Consider the following 22,460-nt stretch of genomic DNA (forward strand, 5'->3'; position numbering starts at 1 on the left):
GTAAATGAAATTACACCAAAAATTTGGTGTCTACAGCTCCGACAAGTTCGGACCTCGCGGCCCACCAGGCCCATCCACTTCGAGAGGCGACAATCGCGTGTGCTACCCACTGATTGTCCGAACTATCCGGCATGGTCAGTCAATTCTTCTTGCTCGAACTGACGCGTGTGCAAACTGAACTGATGTACGTATAGGTCCCACTACAAATACATCCCAATGGGCACTAGCTATGCGTAGCACAGCCCACCCCTACTAATATAAACTAGTAAGTGAGATCTCTATATATTATTATCTCCATTTCACTAATTTTAGCCAAAAGGGATTAAAAAAACAGAGTTTAAAAAAAAACAGAGAAAAAGGGGGCAAAAAAAAAAAAAGATAGGAGAACTTGGCGCGCAAGAACACGTTGAAATTAAACTATACAGTTTCTTGCTCCTTTTCTCACTCTCACTTTCTCTCTCACGCACAACACACACTACTGCGAACAGAGGGTTCCTTGTCACCTTCCATGGCATGAACCTAAATTACTGCATTTCCCCGCCCAAAAGCCCCTTATTTAATCAGCCAATGGCCTTCAACATCACGACAACGGGACTTCGCCTACTCCGCTGCTACTCACAGCACCTGCGCCCCGTCACTGCGCAGTTCTCTGGGCTCCGGAAAGTTAGGGTTTCGGAGCTCCGGTTCTTGTCCTCCTCGGTGCCGATAGAGAAGTTACCGGTTGTGAAAGCCAAGCGGAGAGAAGCCGAGGACGCAGTTTTGGATGATGGAGGAGGAGATAATGGTAGTGTTGTTTTGGCTGCTAGGGATAAAATTGGCGGTGGTAGTGGAGGAGGCGAGGGGAGGATTATAGTTTCGGAGCTTCATAAGGAAGCCACTGAAGCTTATATGGCTTATGCCATGTCTGTGCTGCTCGGCCGCGCCTTGCCTGATGTTCGAGACGGGTTGAAACCGGTCCACCGTAGGATATTGTGAGTTAATTGTTAAGTTATTTTTGTTTTCTTTTGGTTCAGGAATTTATTATGCATTTTTTTTGGGGATTAACAGCTGGTGATGTTGTACATGATGCTGTATAAGTTGTACATTGTACTATTCTGTATGGAAATTATTCAAGTATTTTTGGAGCTAATGAGTTTCGGAATACCTAAACATAACAAATTAGGGGATTCATTTAAAAATCAAGTTGCTGAGTGTTGGACTTTGTGCTTTATGACTTGTACATTTTACCATTCTTTAGGTTAAAAGTACGTTACTTACAAATAGGGCTATGGAGTTGCTTCAACTAATTTGATGAACTTTATTCTGATTGATAATTAATTCCATTAATGTGAACTATGATGTGAACATAATTAGTTGTATTAATGAGGATGTGATAAGTTCTAGTGCCTTAGGATGGGGCCCGCAGCATTTAATATGTAACCGGATGTGAGGAACGCATGGGTCCTATTTTCTGAAGGGTAATAATTTTTTTTCCTATGGAAAATGGTTTGATGTCTTTGTAAAGTCGATCATTGGACAAAAGTTTCCCATTGTCTGTAACTTGCTTTATTTATTTTTATTTGATTTTTTCCTTTTGTTGGTTTACTTGTGGCAAAGGGTTATATGTGCCATACAATTCTGTTTCTGTAGAGCTTCACCTGGTGTTGGAAACAAAGTATGTAGTTCTTAGGACACTGGGATGAGAAGTTTTGTTTCATTGTACTTGTCCCAGTGCTTTGCAAATTATACTTCTGTTTCAGTCATTTTCTCTGTTTCATTCTCATAGCCTTGAATAATAAGTCCATGGCACATTTCTGTAGTGCAGATGCAAGTTACTAGACATGATGAACTTGATTTTTTTCAGCAGTTTTGTCAAACTATAAAGAAATATAGTAACTGATTAGGTGTAGATCATTAATTCCAAATGTTCTGGTATTTAAATTAAATGATGGAAAAAGGGAATGATTGCAGTGTCTTTGTAATGTTCATTAGGAATGCTGCTGAGGGTTCTAGTTGCTTCAGAGAAATCGAAATGAAGGTGAAATGTTGGAAATTGGATATGTTTGCTCACTAAAATACTACTAATTTGGACCAAAACACTAAAAAACAGAATGTGAAAGTATTGCATGCTTTATGGGAAGACATAAATTCCAAATGGATCTGTTAGCTAGTTTTGTCCAACTGCAGAAAAATTTGATTTGATGCAACTATTCATGATGCATGAAAACAATTATACAGTGTGGCATAACCCAAGATAAGACCTATCTTTAAATCTGAAAATTGCTCTCTAACAGAAGAAAAATGAAACTCACGATTGTGAGAATACAGAAAGAATAATACACCAATAGAGATAAACAAGGAAAGCTAACTGTGTAGACTTCGTGGCTGATCTTTTGTCATAACTATTTCAAAGTTCAAGAGGACGTTTCTATACCATCTTTTGTCTCTATCTATGGTTGAGGTTCTTGTGGTAATCTCGATCATTTTTTTATTCAGTTCACTTTTAGTTGTAATAAGCTTTGAAAGTATTGATAGTGGTCTAAACTTAGTGTAGATTGCAGTTCCTGTTTCTTTTCTCTTCTGCCCTAATTACTTTTCAAGCTACAATCTAGTCGAGTAAAAATGAAATTCAAAGTATGACCATCTTGAGATCCACGTTTTAAAAGAAGACTTGGTGAAACTTGTGTAGCACTATGAAGTCGCAACAAGGCTTCTTCTCATCCCTGAAAATCCAACAAATGTTTCAGAACTACAGTTGAAATTTTTTCTGGTTTAGATCTGTAATTGAGAAAACAGAATAATCCTTCTAGTAGGTACACTGTTTAGATGCATTGGAAATTGCTTTAAAGTCTACAGTAAGTTTTGTCCCTTGAATCTTTTTGGACAACCCTTCAGGGTTTTCTACAAGTTCAATAGATTTTGAGAAGATGTAGAATGTGCGTAATAGGTTTGAAAGGTATTGATTTTCTTAAAGGAGGTAACTTCAGTTTGATTACGAGCATCCAGTCTAGTATTCTGATTGAATTATCTCATGATCAGTATACCCGTTCAGACATAATTGGGATTTTTAGGTTTGCCTACCAATGAGAAGCAAGATAATTTTATTATTTAGAAGTATGTTCTATGATTGCAAGTTAGAATAGTGATATCTATTTGTCGTAAGGTGTAGAGCTTTGTGTCAGACATAGTTTAGATTCTGGTAGCAATTCTTCTCAATGATGATGTTATGGATCCAAAAGTCTGAAACTGGGTGTTCTAAAGAGGATATTGACTTGATTTTTTTCGATTATTGCAAATGAAGATGTAACTCTTGCTGAGATGATCACAAGGATATAGATGCTAGCCATTGAACTTCAGAATGCCCTCAAAAATTGGCAAAAAAGGAAATACGTAGCCATTAGTTCTTCTAAAATTGCTCTTTGCAGTAACGGAAGAGTCATAATCTATACATTTTTTCCCTTATTGTTCTATTTTGAGGGATGGACATTCATTTCCCATTGGAGAAGTTCAAATCTTTCTGACTGGTAATAGTTAATAGCTCATCTCACTATATATGCATACTAGAAATAAAGCATGCTCCACCATGACTTAAAAATGAATTACAACTGCAACCAATATGTGGCATGGTCCTCAACTTGACAAGCTCTGTGTACTTGATTATACTTAAGTTGCGGCTAAAGTAGTTCAAGCGCGGAAATCTAGCTTGAGTACTTGGTGCCTAATTTTAGCACATAAAATTTTACAGTGATTAGTTTTGGAAATACTGAAATAAAAAATTTGTTCTGATAACATGTATACCTAGTATAACATCAGAACTATAACCACATTATTTTTTGAGGGGGCTCAATGGTCCAATTGAGCTTTGTTGTTATGGGATGTTGCATTTTGCCTAATGGTGTTAAGTTCAGGTTACTGTGCAGGTTTTCATGAGAACATGGGCTGTGGTACTTAGTGTCTAGCGCAAGCTTGACTACTGTCAGCCCTATCTGGAAACATATAGTTGCATATCACAAGGAAGACAAGGTTAGGGATGCAACTGTCGTGGCTGGTTGGAGTATCAACTGTCATGACTTGTTATGTAGGTCCTGAACACTGGATGGAATCAAGCCAAGAGAGTATCAATAAGCACTTGGAACTGTGTTTGACTCAACCCAATTCCCTAATTTCAATATTTTCCCTGGCTCTATTCTACTAATTCTACCGACTCTTGCAGTCTATTGCCTGCAATGCATCCCTAATTACAGCTTGCAAACACATTTTCACGTCATTTGACAAACTTACATCCATGGGTATAATCTGTATCCAGATAGGCTTATACAGTATAACTATTCAAGTATTTATGTTGCATAATTAATTTTCTCTCTTCGACTAATGGCAGCAACCAATACATAGTTTCATCTAAATAAGGCTGTAGATATACGTATATTTTGTTAATGATTTTGACTTTTGACTCATACCTCTGACTTGGTTGAGATATAGGTAAATGTGTTGTTTGTCATACTTCACAAGGTAATTGCTGTACCACCCTAAACTTTTTCAATTGCTTAGCTTGACTACCCTGACCTATTAATTTGTGTTACATTAGCCCAATCATCATAATGCAGTTTGAGGAAGAAATCAATTATCAAGTTAAGAAGTTTCTAAAGGATCCGATGTTGGTTGGATGGATCTTAACTCTAGGAAATCAACAGTGTCTTTGGCAGAAAGTCATCCCAAATATTGTCAATGTGAATCTAAGAACAGTTATATTACTGTTCAAGTTAGACATTGATCCAGTGCTCTTCTGATGATTCGATTAACTTAAGATGGATAAGTAGGTTAACTTAGTTAAGCAATGCAGTTGAACACTCATGGCGCAATTTGCAGGTGAGTAAAAGTTTAGGGGCATAGACTTAAACTAACTCTACTTAATTGTTTGTCAAAGTCTTCCTCTTATTGCTTATGTTTTGCTGATTTGCTTGATGCTATTCATAGGTATTGCATGAAATGGATACTGTTTGGATCATTTGCTTTTCTTTTGATGTTTGGAAGTGCTATCATTGGTTTAGGGGCGTTTAACTAACATGAAAAGTGACCCAAGGCAGGTAATTAATTTTGGTGAAAGCTGATACGAGCTTCCTAAGGAAGATGAACTTCTAAAAAGTTCATTTTTTAGAGGAGACTTGATTTGTTATGGAGTCAGAGTGCTTACCTGGTACAAAGTTAAATAACTATCCATCCTCTTGCGTATTGTTAGCAGGAAAAATAAAACAGAACATCGTTCTTTACTGATAATTGCAAACTGCATATACACAATTAGCTGAACGTGTTGCTGTTAGTAGCTTCATGAAGATCAATCGGTTATTATGTACATTCTCTTGATTTTGTGATGATGAATGGAGGTATTGGTGCCTTTAAATTTTAAGTGGTTTCAGCCAGTATATGCAAGCTTATTTATTACTTGTTGCCAGTTCTTAGAGGAAATATATGATAACATTCTTATGGAGTGAATTATTTGCATATATTACATTTCATATATGTGGTCAATGGTATCATAACAGATATCCCAAGGGATCGCTAATTATGCATATCTCGCAGATTTCATGATGATGCATATGACTCCTTTGAACTCTGATTGGTTTTTTTCAGCCATCGATAACACAAGTTTTTTCATTTTTTAATCATAACTAACTGCATGTTATGGTTTCCATGATGTTACATTTTTCCTGCTTCTATTTTGTTATGTAATTGATTTGAGACAAATTATTCTGTGTAGATGCTATACTTGAGAATTTCTGCATTTTGCTGTTGTTGAATGTATTATTTCTGCATAAGTTTTGACCCAACAATTGTAAGTTACTGAGGTGACATCTGACTGAGTTTCTTTCTTTGTTATTTGACTGTAGATTTGCAATGCATGAATTGGGTCTTTCATCAAGGAAACCTCACAAGAAATGTGCTAGAGTTGTTGGAGAGGTTGTACACTGCTTACTTTCTTAGGCTATATGGGAGTGTTGAATAGATTATTTCTTTAGACTGAGAGAACAAATGACTCTTTGGTATTGATCATCCTGGTTTCAACTACAGGTCCTTGGTAAGTATCACCCGCATGGAGACACTGCTGTGTATGACTCCTTGGTTCGAATGGCACAGGTAATATTGTATTCCAAAATTATGGCACTTCTTCAATTGCTTGGTTATGTGGTTGATTGAGGTGTAAGCCTGCTTTCATTTTTCTATATACATTCTATCATGGGCTAATGGAACTGTTATCTCCATTATTTGTCCACATGGTTTAGCAATCAGCTAAATATGACCTCACATTTAGTTCATTCAAAATTGTGTTCTGGGTTTAGATGCGTTTTCTTCTTGACCCGTGACAAAGGTATGCAACAAAACATTGTTGTAGATTTATTGAACATAGATTTGTTTCCGTCCTTTTTATCATCCTCTTGCTTTTATTTTCTTTGGAAAGTGAATTATAGGATTTTTAATTTTGTACTTGTTTGTTTGCTATCCTGCTTGCCTATGTAATGGAAGTCGGTGCTTCACATTTCTGAAAATCGGAGTTATCTAGCTCCAGGTTGTAGATTGTAGAGGGATTTGCTCTGTCAATTCGCCTTATATTGTTGTTTATGTGTCTCCAGGATTTTTCCTTGCGAAGCCCACTGATTCGTGGACATGGTAATTTTGGTTCTATTGATGCTGATCCTCCTGCTGCAATGCGTTATACTGAGTGCCGGCTGGAAGTAGGTTTATGTTTGATTTCTTGTACTCTGTTAGTCCTGTATCTTAGCATGCTCTGAAAAGTTTGTTTGAACTTGCTAGGAAAAGAATTATGAGAGTTTCTCTGCATTTGTCTTAAAAGTATCAATTTCAGGATCTGAGAGTTCAAGGAATGTCTTGTAATTACTTTTTCTTTTGTTTTCTTTCCTCTTTTTTAGTTATTAACGGCAGGGAAATGGAAGTCTTTTTTAAAATCCTTTTATTTCTCAATTCTTCTTCTTTGGCTGATATATACACCTCCTATGTAAGAAGCTAGAAGCTATGTTTTCCATCCTGAAAATTCTTAATGCTGATTCTAAAAGTATCTATGATCATTGAGTTTTGCACTCACATAAATGCCTTGATTGTTTTTTGGTTTTATTAAAGTAATACTGAAATTAAAATTGCATTTATCATCATGAGTTTGTACTTTCAGGCACTTGCGGAGGCAATGTTACTGGCTGATCTAGATCAAGATACCGTCAGTATTTTTCTCCTTGAACGTCCAATCTTATAGGCTTTCTATATTGTGTTGTGATCCAAGTTCTTTTCTATTTATCATCTCTGCAGGTGGATTTTGTTCCAAATTTTGATAATTCGCAAAAGGAACCATCATTACTTCCTGCCCGGATTCCTAACTTATTGTTGAATGGTGCCTCTGGAATAGCGGTGATTATTTTTGGCTAATGGATGTTGAGTTTTTTGATGTTCATTTTCACAATTTTTAATCTATTTTAGCCTGGTGCTCTATTGTGTGAAAGAGGCATTTTACGTATGCGGATCATGTTCTCTTATTGTAGTGTGTTTGGGTATGATTCCATGAGTAATATGTTGTCAGGTTGGAATGGCAACAAACATACCTCCACATAATCTTGCAGAGTTGGTAGATGCACTGTCTGTGCTGATTCATAATCCAGAAGCCACGGTATGTCTAGCTTATGCAGCCTGTTTGTCCTTTGCTGTAGAAAACTTCTTTGTTCCTTTATTATATTTCCATTTGACCACATATTGTTCTTATCAATAGGATAGTGAAGGAAGCCTCAGGATTAGAATTGGTTTGCTGTTGCAAAAAGAAGAAAAGTGATTATGTAAGAAGGTTTAAAAAATTGAATGAACTTCGTTTGGATTCGCCTGTTTTTCAAAAGCTAGTTTGTCAAATACAATGCTACAGTAATATACAAATAAAAACAACTCCAAAACACCTCATCCATACAATATATCATAAACAACTCACAAATATACAAAAGAAATTTAAAAAATATAGGCTCTGTTTGGATTAGCTGTTTTTGGGGATGTTTTTGAAAAATTTTGCTGTAACAGAGTTTTTAAATTATATTTTGGGATATTTTCAGAAAATATTTTGGAATATTTAAGAGTAGAAGAGTTTCTAGAATATATTTTGAGATATTTTTAAAATTTTAAAAAAATTTAAACTAATTTTTAGATTACCTTTTAGAGTACTTTTTAAAATTTTTTATTTTTATTGTTGTACTCAAAATTTTTAGATTACCTGTTGTACTCAAAATTTTTAAAATAGTGCTTTTCTACAACATCTTCCATCTATCACCAAAAATTCACCACCACCTCCTTCTTCCTTTCTCCTCCTCCTCCTCCCCCCTCTTCCCTTTCCATCTTCCTCCTCCCATCCTCTTCCCCACCACCCCCCGCCCCCCGATCTGGCCTGGACTAAATCGTGATGGGGTCGGGAAGAGGGGAGAGGAGGGGGAAGGAAGGGCATGGGGTGGGGGGGAAGGGGAGGGGAGGAGGAAGAGGGAAGGGGAAAAGAGTAGGAGGAACGAGAGGGAGAAGGAAAAGGGAGGGGGGGAAGAGAGAGAGGGTGGTGGCTGTTGTAGGTGGGGGTGGTGATGGTTGTAAGTGGTAGTGTTAATTTTTAAAAAGCACTCTAAAATATTTTTTAATTTAAAAGGTACCCCAAAATGGATTTCAAAAATTCCTCCAAAACACCACAAACAACATCTACAGTAAAAATTTTTCGTATACACTACTACAGTAAAATATTTCAAAAAAACCTTAAAAAACAACTAATCCAAACGGATTCCTAGGTATTGTCAGGGTGTTTTTAAAAACTTTATTGTAGACGTATTCGTAGAAAACTTATGTATTGTATATTTTGGGATGTCCTTAGAATTTTGAAAATTTTGGGCTGTTTTTAAAATTTTATAGTTTATTCTTCTTCCCTTCCCTATCTCAACCTCCCGCCAGCCCATCGCGCCCCCCTGCCAGCCACCCTCCTTCCCCGGTTTTCCCCTCCTCTTCTTCTTTCCCCCTTTTCTTCTCCCTCGTTTTTCCCGCCCTTCCTCCACCCTCCTTTCCCCACCCCACTCCACCCCCCACTCCAGAAATGTTTGACCATATCTGGGGTGAGGGTGGGAATGGGGAAGAGGAGGGGGGAGAGAAGGGGGGGAAGAGGGAACGGGAAGGAGGAAAGTGGGGAAAGGGGAGGGGGGGAAGGGGGTGGGTGTGGGAGGGTGGTGGAGGGCGTGCTGATTTTTTTATAGTTATTTTTGGTGTTTTTTTAGGTGTATTTGGAATGTTTTTGGGGTTACTGTAGACTTGTATTTGGAAAACTAGTTTTTTCCCAATTACTTAAATCCATACAGAGCTGAAATCGTTCTATGTTTTAGAAGTTTTGAATAGCCAAAGGCTATTTTAGATAAAGCTTCCCAAAGACTACCTTGAAGAATCAGCTCTTTCAGCTAGAATTTATTCGAAGTTGGATGTCAAAAGCAATTGAGAATATTCCAAGGCACAAATCTGGAATAGGCCTTTGGCTAAAAAGGTAGGATTTAGCCGATGCATAAAAAGTTAAAGCAGGCTTTTAACTATATCCTAACATTTGTTTCAGGAAACATAGTGAATGAACTTTAACTGAACCTTTACAGTACTTAAATGAGGTCATGAAAACATTTTTAGATGTCTTACATTGCACCCAATATTTGTAGGAAACTGGAAAGGGAATGAACTTTAACTGAACACCATCTGTACTTAAATGAAGTTTGTTCTTATGTCTACAAAGCTGGGACAATGGTGCCTGCATCCTAAAGTAATCTTAAACACGACCATTTTAGATATGTAGGAGAATATTTTTTTACATGGACGAAACAGGATTTGAGTATGAAGAGTAGAATTTACTTTATGTGAATAGAAAAATATTCTGGTAAAGGAATTGATTTTGGATGCTTAAACATGATTGGTTAGTTAGCCTTGAGTTATAGGATTTTGACCATATACTTGCTGATTATATTGTTAAGTTCAAGCTTGTAGTCTCTTAAAGTTGTTGGCCTCAAAGTTAATTGCTATTGATCTCATTATGGTTGTCCCTCCTCTCTGTAACAGCTACAAGAACTGCTCGAGTACATGCCTGGACCAGACTTTCCAACAGGAGGAACAATAATGGGTAACATTGGGTAGGGTCTTCTCATCTTGTTTAATCACTCACATTGTGCATTTTGGTTCCAGCTTATCTGTGTGTACTATGCAAACATGAACTTATTGAAAATTCTGAAATGAATGTATGTTTTCAAGGATTTTAGCAGCATACCGAACTGGGAGAGGACGTGTAATTGTAAGAGGAAAGACTGATGTTGAAACTCTTGATTCCAAAACCAAGAGAACAGCAATTATTATAAAAGAGGTTTTTTTTTTCTTATTATCCTTAATAATATTTATGCACTTTTTGAATTATAATAACGGTATGCTTATTGTTTGTTACTTTTCTTTCTTTCCTTGTTTGATTAATGAAACAGATCCCATATCAGACCAACAAAGCTTCTTTGATTGAGAACATTGCCCAGCTTGTAGAAAATAGGGTATCTTCTTTGTTTTCCTCAAAAGCAATCTGTTTATCTTTAAAATCCGCATTTCTTGGAAATGGTCTTTCTTCCCTTAATTGTGCTGTTCCCTTCACTGGAGTAAATGTATTTTGATGCTTATATTCCATTTTTTTGTCCCTTTTCTTCTTTCTTTTATTATTTTCTGATGGTTCCATAATGTGGATCAAGGTCAATGGTCTGGCAGAATATTATATATTTTCCATTTCATCTTGGTTATTCCTTCTCCCAATCTTTTCCACTCTTAGATATGGACATATTATTTTAGGTTTGAATCTGGAAATACCTTTACTTTCTTCATCTGGTCTACAAGGTTTAGATAATTTCATGCATACTGTCACTGAACAATGTCCAGGGAATATTTTGTATGTGCAATGGTCTCGTTGGCAAATGAGAAAACTTGGCAGTCTGATTTACTTGTAATTTTGTGAGAGCAGTGTGATGATTTGTGATCACCTGGGGTTCCTTTCTTACTCCAATCTGAGATGTAGCACCTTTCGGTCTCTCTTGCTAATCCTCTCCCCATTACTAGATAAATGCATCATGTTATATGTTTGACTGGTAAAGCATCAAATAAATACAGGGACTGCCTCTACTATATGGATATTAAGGACTTGCAATCGTTGCGTATTTTAGCTCTTTCTTAGCTCAAATTCTACAACTGAGGAAAGCTGTTTCTTGTATCTTGTGGAACTCAATGCTTCAATTGGCTGGCTCAAAATAGTTTTGGTCTTACATTTTGGAACACACATGCAGTTGGTTCGGTTTTGGTAGTTTAAATGTGAGGACATGTAGTCACTTGTATGATTTGGCTACAATTTTGTAAACTGAATGTTTGACTAGGTTTCCAGAATTTTGAATTTGGTGGATATGATGTAAACTTTTATTAGAGACACTAGAAGAATAATTGTGAAGGATGTCTTGAGAAATTAAATTTTTTCTTCCCAGGAATTTTTTGAGTGACAATGTCTTTATATAGCATGATTGCTTATCCATACTTCAAGCGGTTCCTTGTAAAGCCTTGGTTTAACTTTTGGGAATCTATTACTCTATTCTTATTTTTTGTAATTCTTTATGTTAGATGTCATCCTTACATTCAAGAAGCATAAAAATGGTTCCCAACTTGAGCTAAGAGCAGATGACTGGGTCTATGGTACTCTTGATTTATTTGTCTGTTGGAATTGGGGACTGACTCAAGCTTTATCCTCTTTTCTGCAATATTTTCATGTTTTCTTGTTTCAGAAATTAGAAGGTATTAGTGATATCCGTGATGAGAGTGATCGATCTGGAATGCGGATTGTTATTGAGGTATGAATAAGTTTATCATTCATGTCTTCAGCTTTGATTGATGGAGCTATACTTTTTGTGTTTGGTCTAATGACTATGAACCTTATGCAAAATTGAGAATAATAAATTCTACTCATTTCTTTTCTCTAGCTTAAGAGGGGTTCCGCACCATCAATTGTATTGAACAATCTTTATCGAATGACCGCTCTTCAGTCCAGTTTCAACTGTAACATGGTGGGGTGAGTAGTTTCTAGATGGTTAGTTGTTTTCTGTGAAAGCTTTTCCAGTTTATGTGTAAGTAGCTAATTTATTATGGACTTGCTCAGTAGACTGCTAACTATGACAAGGTCTTGTTGATTAATCTATTTTAAAAGACAGGAATATGGTAGGCCAAGAAATTAGCATGACTACATTGAAATATTAATGTAAGTTTGATTTCTGTTCTAGTATTCAGGCTGGTTCCATCATGTTATCGGGTCGTTACTAGTAACAGGCTGGTTCCATTTTGTTATCAGTTCTTTACTAGTAACAACAACCATCTCTTTGCAGAGTTTGTTTTTCTACTTCTATCTCTTTCTCAACATGCTTGTGTGTGCGCACATGTACTTGTATAGAGAAAATAGTACAAAATGACAAGTGCAGTGGTTTTTATTCTTGACAAATAAAGCAAGACTTCCAATGCTTTATAATGCATAGTAATGAAGAGCTGGATTTCTCCTTCACGTAAAAATGAAAGAGAAATTAGGCTTTGGTTGTTTTGCAATTGATTCATTTTGTGGGGGATCAAAATATGTCTCACTTTCATACTAAATTAACCTGATGAACTACGGTTGTTCCTCTTTTTTGTGCTATTCAATTAGAATATCTGATCAATTGTTGTTCTTTCTTCACGTGATTTTTGGCTCACAGTATTCTTAATGGCCAACCTAAAGTTATGGGATTGAAAGAATTGCTTCAGGTGATTCATTCTTATTATGGCTCTATTTATTTGGCGTACGTAGATTTACTTACAAGTATACACGTGTTTTTATCTGTTATGCAGCTTATTTGTTATGCATATTCATATATCTTTTCCTATATCCTTGAATTCTTTGTCTATTTCAAGAGAGTGGCTTGGCAGTGTGCATAATTAAATTATACAACTGACAGTCTTTTCCTATATCCTTGAATGCTGTTTCATACTTATGCTGGTCGATAGTAATTCTTTTTTTGCTGAATCCAAATGATTGTGTACTTTTACTCATCTGTGAAATGAATTTAATCTACAGGATCTATAGTTTGTTAAAATTCCAAGTTTCAGGCTGTTCAGCAGTGAAAATAGTATTCTTTACCTTTGGCATTCCTGCATTTGCATCTCTATATTTGCCTAGACATGCATATGAAATGTCCTGTTATAATTGGATTAGAGATACATGTATATACCTTCACAACTTCTGGATAAATTATAATTTTCTTGTTGGTTCACAGGCTTTCTTGGACTTCAGATGCTCCGTGATTGAAAGGCGAGCAAGATTTAAGCTTTCGCATGCACAAGATAGAAATCACATTGTTGAGGTATGCTTCAGCTCTGGGGAAGTTGGATTCATATGCATATCATATGTTTTTTATAATGCCTTTTGTCTGGATTATGTTTCTCCCCGTACAAGTTTCAATCATTTGTTCCTGCACTCTTAGTTTGCTTGAATCATTTTAGGTTGTTATTTTCATATTCAACTTAGTTTCTTTGACTTGAATATGTCAACCCAGATGGAGACTTTGAATTATTGCTTCTACAAGGAAACGTGGACTGGTTGTTAATGGCTTGCTTCATGGTGCTATTGCACCTGTTTTGTGCTGCCTGTCTTTGTGGTTATAGTGCTTGATATCTCACTGTAATTGTTTTTTTCCCACCTTTTGGCGCGTGATGAATTTAGGGTATCATTGTGGGGCTTGATAATTTGGACGGAGTGATTGACATAATTAGGAAAGCCTCAAGTCATTCTGGGGCAACAGCTCAATTGATGAAAGGTAATTTGCTTCTTGATGATGCTCTGTTTATGTACCATTTGCTTCTTGCATGTGTGCAGGAAACATACAAGGCTCATGCAGAAGCCCATAGAAAATGAAAAATCATATATTTGTTCTGTTCTAGATTTGCATTCCACTTCACTTGACAATGCGAATTGCATGCCTTAAAGTTTGAGCTATGTACAAAGTTCTTATTCCATTGGTTTTAGGAGTTTGAACTCCTAATATGACTATTGTTTTGTTGTTTAGAGTATTAAATACATGCTGTAGTCAAAGAAGCAACTAAGGTTGAGTAAATTTCGCCATCATATGCATTTAGGTATTATAAGAATATGTAACTTTTGGCACTATTCACATTTATGTATTATAAAAATATTTTGAAGAGTTCCCATCCTGTTGTTTTCTCTTTCAAATTATTGATCTTACTCCATTTTATATTAAGCTGGAATCTTCAACTTTTGCTTAGCTTCTTTAACATTACCGAGTACTGAATACCTCAACTGAGCATTCTCTTTACCTCCTTCAAGGTGCAAAAGCTTTCAAACTGCAACTTGACTTGGGCTGGTTGGGGTTAAATGTTGTGGTATTCTTATCATTCAACTCTTTTTGTTCTCTTCTTAAGTTGCTGAATCTTAAATCGTTGTAGATTTGTAGTTGAATGTGCTTCCTAATTTATGTTGACACCCACCACCTAGTGTTTAATAATGAAGAGTAAATGCAATAATTGCACAAAGTGTAAGCAACTTTCTCCCACATTGTAAACAAGGATATGCCACACAACCTTGATTTAGCTTTTGGATTCTGTTTTCACCCCACTTTTGTTCTGATCAACTAAAGGAGTTTTGCTGCACTGCATTTGGATGAAATGAAGATTTTTGTCCCTATGTTCTGTTGACTAGGAAGTGAAGTTGCCTTCAAATATTAGTATTTTCAAGTAGGAAGCAAGACCTTATTGATAAGCTTCTATGATCTTGAGTATCTGATATGCATGGATTATAAAAGGATTTTTTTTTTCTTTATGCTCTTGACTAAGAAATGAAAATGATTTGTAAAGAAGAGTTTGCAAGTGGTAAGAAAGACATCCTTAATTCTCTAACTAGTTATATGTAAGTGATGTGCTTATTTATATATGTATACTTGCATACATATATGTTTGTGGATACACACACACACATTTATATGTATGTATATAGAAATTCCAGCAATAAGAAACTGTTTTCTGCTTTTTCTTGTGTTTTTGAGGATATGTTTTCCTGGAAGGAGATTTACTTGCTTATTTCTGCTCTTTAATGATTGGGCAACTACACTTTTCTCTTGTTTAACTTTGTATCAATGATTATGGAGTTGATCTTTTAAGGATTGGATTTCAACTCTTAATTTTTTTGGTCATTCTGAGTTCTGTTGTATCTTGTAATTTCTGTAGTGCCATGCCCTGGCGTTAATAGTGCTCCTATTCAAGGATTTAGATCACTAAGATAATATTCATGAGATCCATGAAAGTATACTTTTTACGTCTGAGGGTGGAAAATAAAAAAATGTATATATGTGAAAATTTACACCTGATAAATTTGCTCTTTTGGCAGAATTCAATTTGTCAGAGAAACAAGCAGAAGCTATTTTGGACATTAGCCTGAGAAGACTAACACTCCTTGAGGTTTGCATAATTCTGCTAACTAGTCATTTTGACTTTTAGATGTTCTTTTAACTTCTGTATCATAGCATCTCCCGAGCTGAAATGAACTATCCTGTGGTGGTGAAAACGTGTGCTGCCATTTTGCAGAGAAATAAATTTGTTGATGAGAGAAAATCTTTGACAGAACAAATATCTAAGTTGCTGGAGCTTTTGTCCAGCAAAAAGCGAATACTTCAGGTAAGATTGTTGTATAGAAGCTAATTGTATCTTGTTTTGTTTTATATTGCAAGATTTATTTCCGTTATCAACTAAAATGATTTGATCTGAACCTAATCTAGCTTTAGCCAAGAATCAATTGGTGAATATAGAGGTGAAGTTTGTTTTTCTGCTGTTGGGCAAAGAGATCAATATTACCTAATTATATCTTGAAAAGCTCTCTGATTTACCTTTTCTGACATTATTTTTCTAAAACAATTACATTCAATCTTACAATAATTTTTCCCCCTTTTGGCCTCATTGCTGCAGTAATGTGTATTGAATATCTTATTGCTTGTTTCGCTGCCATTTATTTTACAAGTTCGTGTTTTTAATAAAACTAATTATTTTCTTCCTGCAATTTAGCTGATAGAAGAAGAAGCAATGGAAATAAAGAACAAGTTTTCAACCCCAAGACGTTCAATGCTAGAGGACTCAGAGAGTGGCCAAGTTGAAGATATAGATGTTATCCCCAATGAGGAAATGCTATTGGTAGTTTGGCTTTGTCCTGCCAATTTTGTCACACATTGTTCTTTGTTGCAATGTTACACCCATGGTTTCATGTTTCAATTTCAGGCAATTAGTGAGAAGGGTTATGTTAAACGCATGAAGCCTGATACATTTAATCTTCAAAAGCGGGGAACTATTGGCAAATCAGTAGGAAAACTCAGAGATAATGATACCCTGTCTGATTTTCTCGTCTGTCGTGCCCATGACCATGTCTTGTATTTTAGGTATTCTTCTGCAAGTCATACTATTAGTGGCATTTTTTTGGTGAAGATGATTTCTGTCCTCCACTTATTGAAATGGCTATCGCCTATGTCTTAGTATCGTTAATGCTCAGTATATTTAATTATTTATCCTTTTCTGCCTTAGTAGATTAAGGTGCATTTAGCACTTATTTGGTCATGTATATGTCATTTGTTCATTTTGTGGATTTTTCCATTCTTGGCAGTGATAAGGGAATAGTTTACTCAGCTCGGGCCTATAAAATTCCTGAATGCACTCGAGCTGCAGCTGGTGTAACACTGGTTCAGGTATCCAATTGTACTTCTGAGGAGAAGTTTCTTCTTATAATGTTTCATATCTGTTAATTTGTTTTTACTTCAAATCCAGATCTTGTCATTGTCTGATGGTGAGAGAATAACATCAATCATTCCAGTGAGTGAATTTTCTGGAGACCAGTTTCTTTTAATGCTCACTGTGAATGGTTATGTCAAGAAAGTGTCTCTGAACTACTTCTCATCGATCAGATCAACTGGAATCATAGCAATACAATTGGTTTGTCCCTTCTCAGTTTTAGTTGTTTGAGTTGTAACTTTTTCTAGTTTAAGTCAGATCAAACACAAGATTTTACTTTACAGGTTCCTGGGGATAAATTAAAATGGGTAAGGCATTGTGCAAATGAGGACTTCGTTGCAATGGCATCACAAAATGGAATGGTTATCTTAAGTTCATGTGAGAAAGTGAGTTCTCTTATTACTCATCTGGAAAATAGCTTGAAAAAGCACATTAACTTGAGATATATGAGTCACCCTCCCCCTTGATGAGGAGCTGCAGCAGAGATTATACCTATCTACTTCTAGCTTTCAAACTGAAACATATAATCTGATTCATCTTGCCTTCCATTTTTTTTCTTTCCTTTTTCTGTTTTAAATGAAGCCATTTTGTTTAAGGGCCATAACAATATCATATAGGTGTTCTTGTCTCAAAGCACTTAACGTGGCTATAATACAATGAATTGACTTGGTATTTTGTTTTGAAGAGAACAACATAATAAAGCTTCTGTAAATTGAATTGACAATGATTTCATTCTTTCCATGCTTATACAATAGTGTGATGGCTCTTCTGAAATAATATCCTTCACGTATCAGAAGGAGAAACTACAAAAACCTTAAGTCAGTGTTTGGCTGAAAAGACAAAATAGGCATTGACATATTTTCCCATCCTTGTAACTTTCCTGCAGAATTTCATGTGTCCGGAGTTTATTAGTGCTTATTGAATGATCAGATGCCCCAAAAACTCCTCATTATGATATGGGGAAAGTTTCCCATTCCCACGGTTTGGATGTTAGTTGACTACCGACTTTGCAAGAAAGTCTTTATTGCAGTAATTATTTGTCTTTGTTGTTTGACAATAGTTTCACTTAAATGAATTGAGCATTTTGAATAGTATTATTCTGGTGATTCACAATTCTCTGTGGTAACTGATTAAATAAGAGGTATTACCATGGAAATTTTCTTAGTGGTAAAATCCAGTTGGTAAGATATATGTCACTTAATTCCTAGTTGAACAAAATACATGTATTTGTTACAGCCAATGAACAAATGTATGGGGCGTCCGGATTTGCTCAGAGGTCTGAATAGGATGTTGATCCCTTTGTATAGAAACTTTTAAGGCATGAGAGTCTTGGCAGGGAAAAAAAGGCATAGAAAGAATTTGGTGGTTATACTTGGTGATGCTGAAAAAATAGGTTTGTGATAGGTGGTTTGATGGTAAACTACTAAAGCTCAGTTTCTGCTGCTCTTTAGAGTTGCAAGGGATATTGTTATAGATTTTGTTGCTTGTGTGGAGGGAACCCTGGATAGATGTGGGACAGTACCCTTTTAAGGATCTTCATGATGGGGAATCTAATGAAGAGCCTTTTATTGTGTGTTAGAGAGGCAGCAGTAGGCCCGAGTTAACATGTTAATATAGAAAACTGAACGTGAGAACCAGAGATTGAGACTAATTTTCATCTCTTTTAAGAAACAACTACAGGATGTATAAGATCAATTTGACTGAATTAAGCTTGCTAACGTACTTTATCATAAAATACACAAAAGCAAGTAAAATGTAGATATTCATGTTGTATATATACGTGCTCGCAGATAGACACATTAATATGTTGTGAGCATATGGTTGGGTTTTGATGAACAGTCTAGCATTTCTCTTCTTTTTCTTTGTTAGTATTTTTCTTATTTTATTATTCCTGACCAAACTTTAACATGCGAATCTTAGTTTGACTGGGCTTCTTGACGGATGTTTGCAGGCCATAATGTACTCTCTTTTATAGCCACACAATGTTAAAGTACTGCTGTTTCTTGTTTATATCGAGAAAACTTAAAAGGAAGTGATATGATTTGGCTGATATATCACAAGAGAGCAAAAAATTGTAAGCATGGATTTGTCAAGTACAAGGGAACTTCTCCATGCCGAATAATATTAGCAATTCCAAGAAGTCACTGATGCTATACTTTTAGACCTGTCACGGTGAAAAGTGACTGATCTTCTGATACGTACATGTGTGAATTCATCATCCTTAATCATGAAAAAAAGGGGTGATTGCCTGTTTCTTGCTTTGTCATCCATTGTTACAAAGAGCTGATTCATCTCTATTTCTACTTGAGTTGCTTAGGTTGGAAAACAGTTAGTGTCTATCAATTTACTAATGCAATGCTCATGTTAGGCCTTCCCAAATCTCCCAGTTGTGAAACCTCGGACACTTGGTTTGTCTTTAAAGTAGACCCTAAATTTTTAGTGAAATCATGAGGTTTGATGTGATCAATTTACTGAAATGCATAGCTACTGTGGAATTGTGGATGATTCCTTAGCTATTGACTCTATGTTTCAACTTATCAATGTTCTTTCCTTTAATCTCTGTCTCAGATAAGAGCACTTGGAAGAAATACCAGGGGATCAGTGGCCATGAGGCTGAAAGGAGAGGATAAAGTAGCGAGCATGGACATAATACCAGCTGCTTTGAGCAAAGAGTTGGATAATCTCTCCCATCGAAGGCAGTAACTCTTGGCTATTTTGGTTAATAAGTGTTTCTTTTTTCCAATTTGAGATGGCTATATATGATGCTTTTTAATTTAACCATATTTTTGTCAAACTAATATTCTGGCCTTTCATGTTACATAGCTTGTCTTCATATATGCATGTAAAAATGTTTTAGTGAGGATCCATCGATTACTTTTGTGCTTCTTGTAGTGACTTCAAAAGTTTGGTAGCTTTTATCATGATTATGCCTTTTTTTTTATTTCTTTTTCTGGGCAATTTACTTAAGTGAATAATGAACACTAACTTCTGTACTTAGCATTGACTGCATTTATGTGTTTAAGTGAAGGATAAACACTTCTATAATCCGGATATACATCGTCTATCCTTCAACAGTTTTTCACATTCAAGTGCTTCCATTTTCTCAATATTTTAGTTTTTCATTGGTCAATAACTGTTTTTCACATTCAAGTGCTGCTGATTTCTCAGTATGTTAGTTTTCCATTGGTCAACATCTTTAATTGAAAACTGTGCGATCAAAACTAGTTTCCCACCTGCTATGTTTTTTCCAAGCAGTTGCAAGGGATTGACGGGCCCATGGTTGCTGTTTGTGTCTGAAAGTGGTTTTGGCAAGAGAGTTCCTCTTAGTAGCTTCCGGATGTCGCCCTTGAACAGAACAGGTTTAATAGGTTATAAGGTATGCCACTTGGTACTGAACTAACTAGATGGAAAGAGAAAGAAATGGAATGCAAAGAAACCAGAAGCTCAAGTTTTCATTTTGATAATGGTGGTAGGTTAATGGGTGGTTGATTGCCTTTTATTTGTAATAGGAAGGGTGAAGAAAAAGATAAGGAAAGAGTGTGCGCCCTTTTTTTTTTTTTGCCTCTGACGTGGTGTGTTAATCTTCTCATAGTTTGCATCTGAAGACCAGCTGGCGGCAGTATTTGTTGTTGGATTTTCCTTAGGAGGTATTTCTTTTTACCTTTTTATCACTATTCTGAATTTGGACTCTGTTTCTTAATAGTGACGGTGGACCTTATTTCCTCTTTAGATGATGGTGAAAGTGATGAACAAGTTGTTCTTGTTAGCCAGAGTGGGACTGTAAACCGCATAAAAGTGCGAGATATCTCCATACAGTCGCGATTTGCGAGGTATTTCTTAGCTGCATGCCCTTTTACTTCTTGTTGCATAACATGCCAAATGGTTTTCTTGCCATTTTTTGCTAATAATTTGCTCATGGCTGAAAAGCAGGATCTTTTTAAGAGCTTTATATTTGCAAGAAAGAATGAGAACTTGATATGAACTCCTTCATGATTAATGTTTTCTTTTGTGATGTTATTTACCCTCGTTAAGGTCTACTGTGTAGTTTGTTTTCCAAGCTGTTCTTAATTGGAAGTTATTTTTCTCCTTGACATTGTTAGTGAGTTTTAATATTGGAGCTTCAGGCTAAATCCAAAGTGGACTGGGAGCAAAGCAACAGTTTGAGCGAACAGTCACCTTTCTCATGGGAAGGATATGTAAACTACTGATATATCTGTTCGGCTGAAACTTAGAAACTAAAAAACAAATGCTTTGTTCTGATGCTTCTGTCTGGATCTTTTTTAACAGATTAGTCTAGATTTGACTTGAAATGAAGCTGTAGAATAGAGTTGGAAGTGTAGTGTGGAAAATATGTCGGATAAGGTAGAGAACATGTGAGGAAATTTAGATATTGAATTCTCAAGTATTAGAGGATCAATGACTCAGGTTGATCTGACTAATATGAATCTTCTTGTCATGCAATAAATTTGCTGCTTAGCAGACAGATAAAGTTACTTTATTGGTTTTTTTTTTGGTTTTTTTGGGGTGGGGGGTGTTGTGTGGGGGACTTTAGAGTATGGTAGTTGTGCCACTAGCTCTCTCCAGAGGAAGCATCATATACTTCTGTAAAATTTTTGTCATCCAAAATGTGATCTGCAGAGTAAAGTAGGATAGTTAGCTTTTTTCTCTTCATAATTTCCTCCTAAGATTTATCTTTTGCTTAGTTAATAATGTTAAACCAAGATAATTTTATAATTGCGATCTGGTTTTTAGACAAATAGATATTGGTTTTCTAATCAGAGGAAAATGCTATTTGCACATTTACTTGCTACTGCCTGTTCCAAAGTTCTGTCTCTACTCTTTTTTTTTTCGCTGTGTTTTTGGTGGGGGGGTTGTGTTTCCTTTTTTAACATTTAGGTATTCAATCATCAACACTAGAAATTTGTGACATATTTAGCATATTATACTTCTCCTGGGACACGCATGGATTTCATTTGAGAGAGTATCGTAATTGAATTAAACATTACTCTTTCTCTCTTTTTTTGGCAGAGGGGTAATTTTGATGCGGCTAGAGCATGCTGGTAAAATCAAATCAGCTTCTTTGATCTCTGCAGCAGAAACAGATTCAGATGAAGTTGAAGCTGAAGTTGCTGCTGCCTAGAAGTTGCAGTCCTTAATTCATGTGCAAATATCAGTTAACTGGATTACCATTTTGTTGCACTTAGATTAACAGTGTTAAAGTAGCTGTACACATGACAGGAAATCGTACGTTATGTTTCCTGTTTTCTTTTGCACTGAGGGGAAGTGGCGGCGGACATGTTGTAAAGGATGCATTTAACCGCTTAACGTGTTGGAAGCTCCAATTTCAGTAGTCAACAAATTACTCTAGTAGTAATGAAAACACTGTAGCATCAAAGTTATTTTTCATCATGATTGCTTTGTATCTTCTGTTGTATTTCCAATTTATTCATCTTCGTTCGTGCTGTTGGCTAATGGAAACTTTCTTGCTGGAAACTCGAAGGATAAAGTGAATAGATAAGAGGCATATGTGACTTTCTTGATGGCAATTTGGGTAGGACAAAATGAATAAACGTTCTTGCTGTAGTGTTGACAATAACGATGTATTTATTAGAGAAGTTGGACTA

The 22,460-nt window shown here is 35.9% G+C and overlaps 1 protein-coding gene across 2 annotated transcripts; it reads left to right on the forward strand.

Annotated features, from left to right (window-relative positions):
- The first annotated feature begins 368 nt into the window (after positions 1–368).
- On the forward strand, positions 369–22,245 carry LOC113727386 (DNA gyrase subunit A, chloroplastic/mitochondrial-like). 2 transcript variants are annotated; one of them, XM_027251520.2, is made up of 27 exons: positions 369–971; positions 5,865–5,934; positions 6,046–6,111; positions 6,606–6,707; positions 7,160–7,204; positions 7,294–7,392; positions 7,562–7,648; positions 10,081–10,151; positions 10,270–10,378; positions 10,491–10,553; positions 11,817–11,882; positions 12,012–12,100; positions 12,771–12,819; positions 13,329–13,415; positions 13,775–13,868; positions 15,452–15,522; positions 15,649–15,738; positions 16,123–16,248; positions 16,333–16,490; positions 16,712–16,793; positions 16,873–17,037; positions 17,121–17,222; positions 19,405–19,532; positions 20,092–20,212; positions 20,429–20,483; positions 20,567–20,666; positions 21,865–22,245. In XM_027251520.2, exons 1-27 carry the CDS (start codon positions 514–516, stop codon positions 21,974–21,976), a joined length of 2,865 nt encoding a protein of 954 aa, XP_027107321.2. In that variant the 5' UTR covers positions 369–513; the 3' UTR covers positions 21,977–22,245. The 2 variants fall into 2 exon arrangements, 1 of the variants encoding a protein (XP_027107321.2); XR_011839498.1 differs by lacking the exons at positions 20,567–20,666; positions 21,865–22,245 and having other exon boundaries at positions 20,092–20,305; positions 20,429–20,476.
- Positions 22,246–22,460: the final 215 nt, after the last annotated feature.

The sequence above is a fragment of the Coffea arabica genome, chromosome 2c (assembly GCF_036785885.1).
Source record: "Coffea arabica cultivar ET-39 chromosome 2c, Coffea Arabica ET-39 HiFi, whole genome shotgun sequence".
Lineage (NCBI taxonomy): Eukaryota > Viridiplantae > Streptophyta > Magnoliopsida > Gentianales > Rubiaceae > Coffea > Coffea arabica.

What these genes read in the sequence shown, in the direction of transcription:
- LOC113727386 (XM_027251520.2), top strand. Translation starts at nt 514, where the DNA reads ATGAACCTAAATTACTGCATTTCCCCGCCCAAAAGCCCCTTATTTAAT. An exon ending in GAAGACTAACACTCCTTGAG is followed by an intron (nt 15,523 to 15,648) that starts GTTTGCATAATT and finishes GCCATTTTGCAG; the next exon opens with AGAAATAAATTTGTTGATGA. An exon ending in CTGGTGTAACACTGGTTCAG is followed by an intron (nt 16,794 to 16,872) that starts GTATCCAATTGT and finishes CTTCAAATCCAG; the next exon opens with ATCTTGTCATTGTCTGATGG.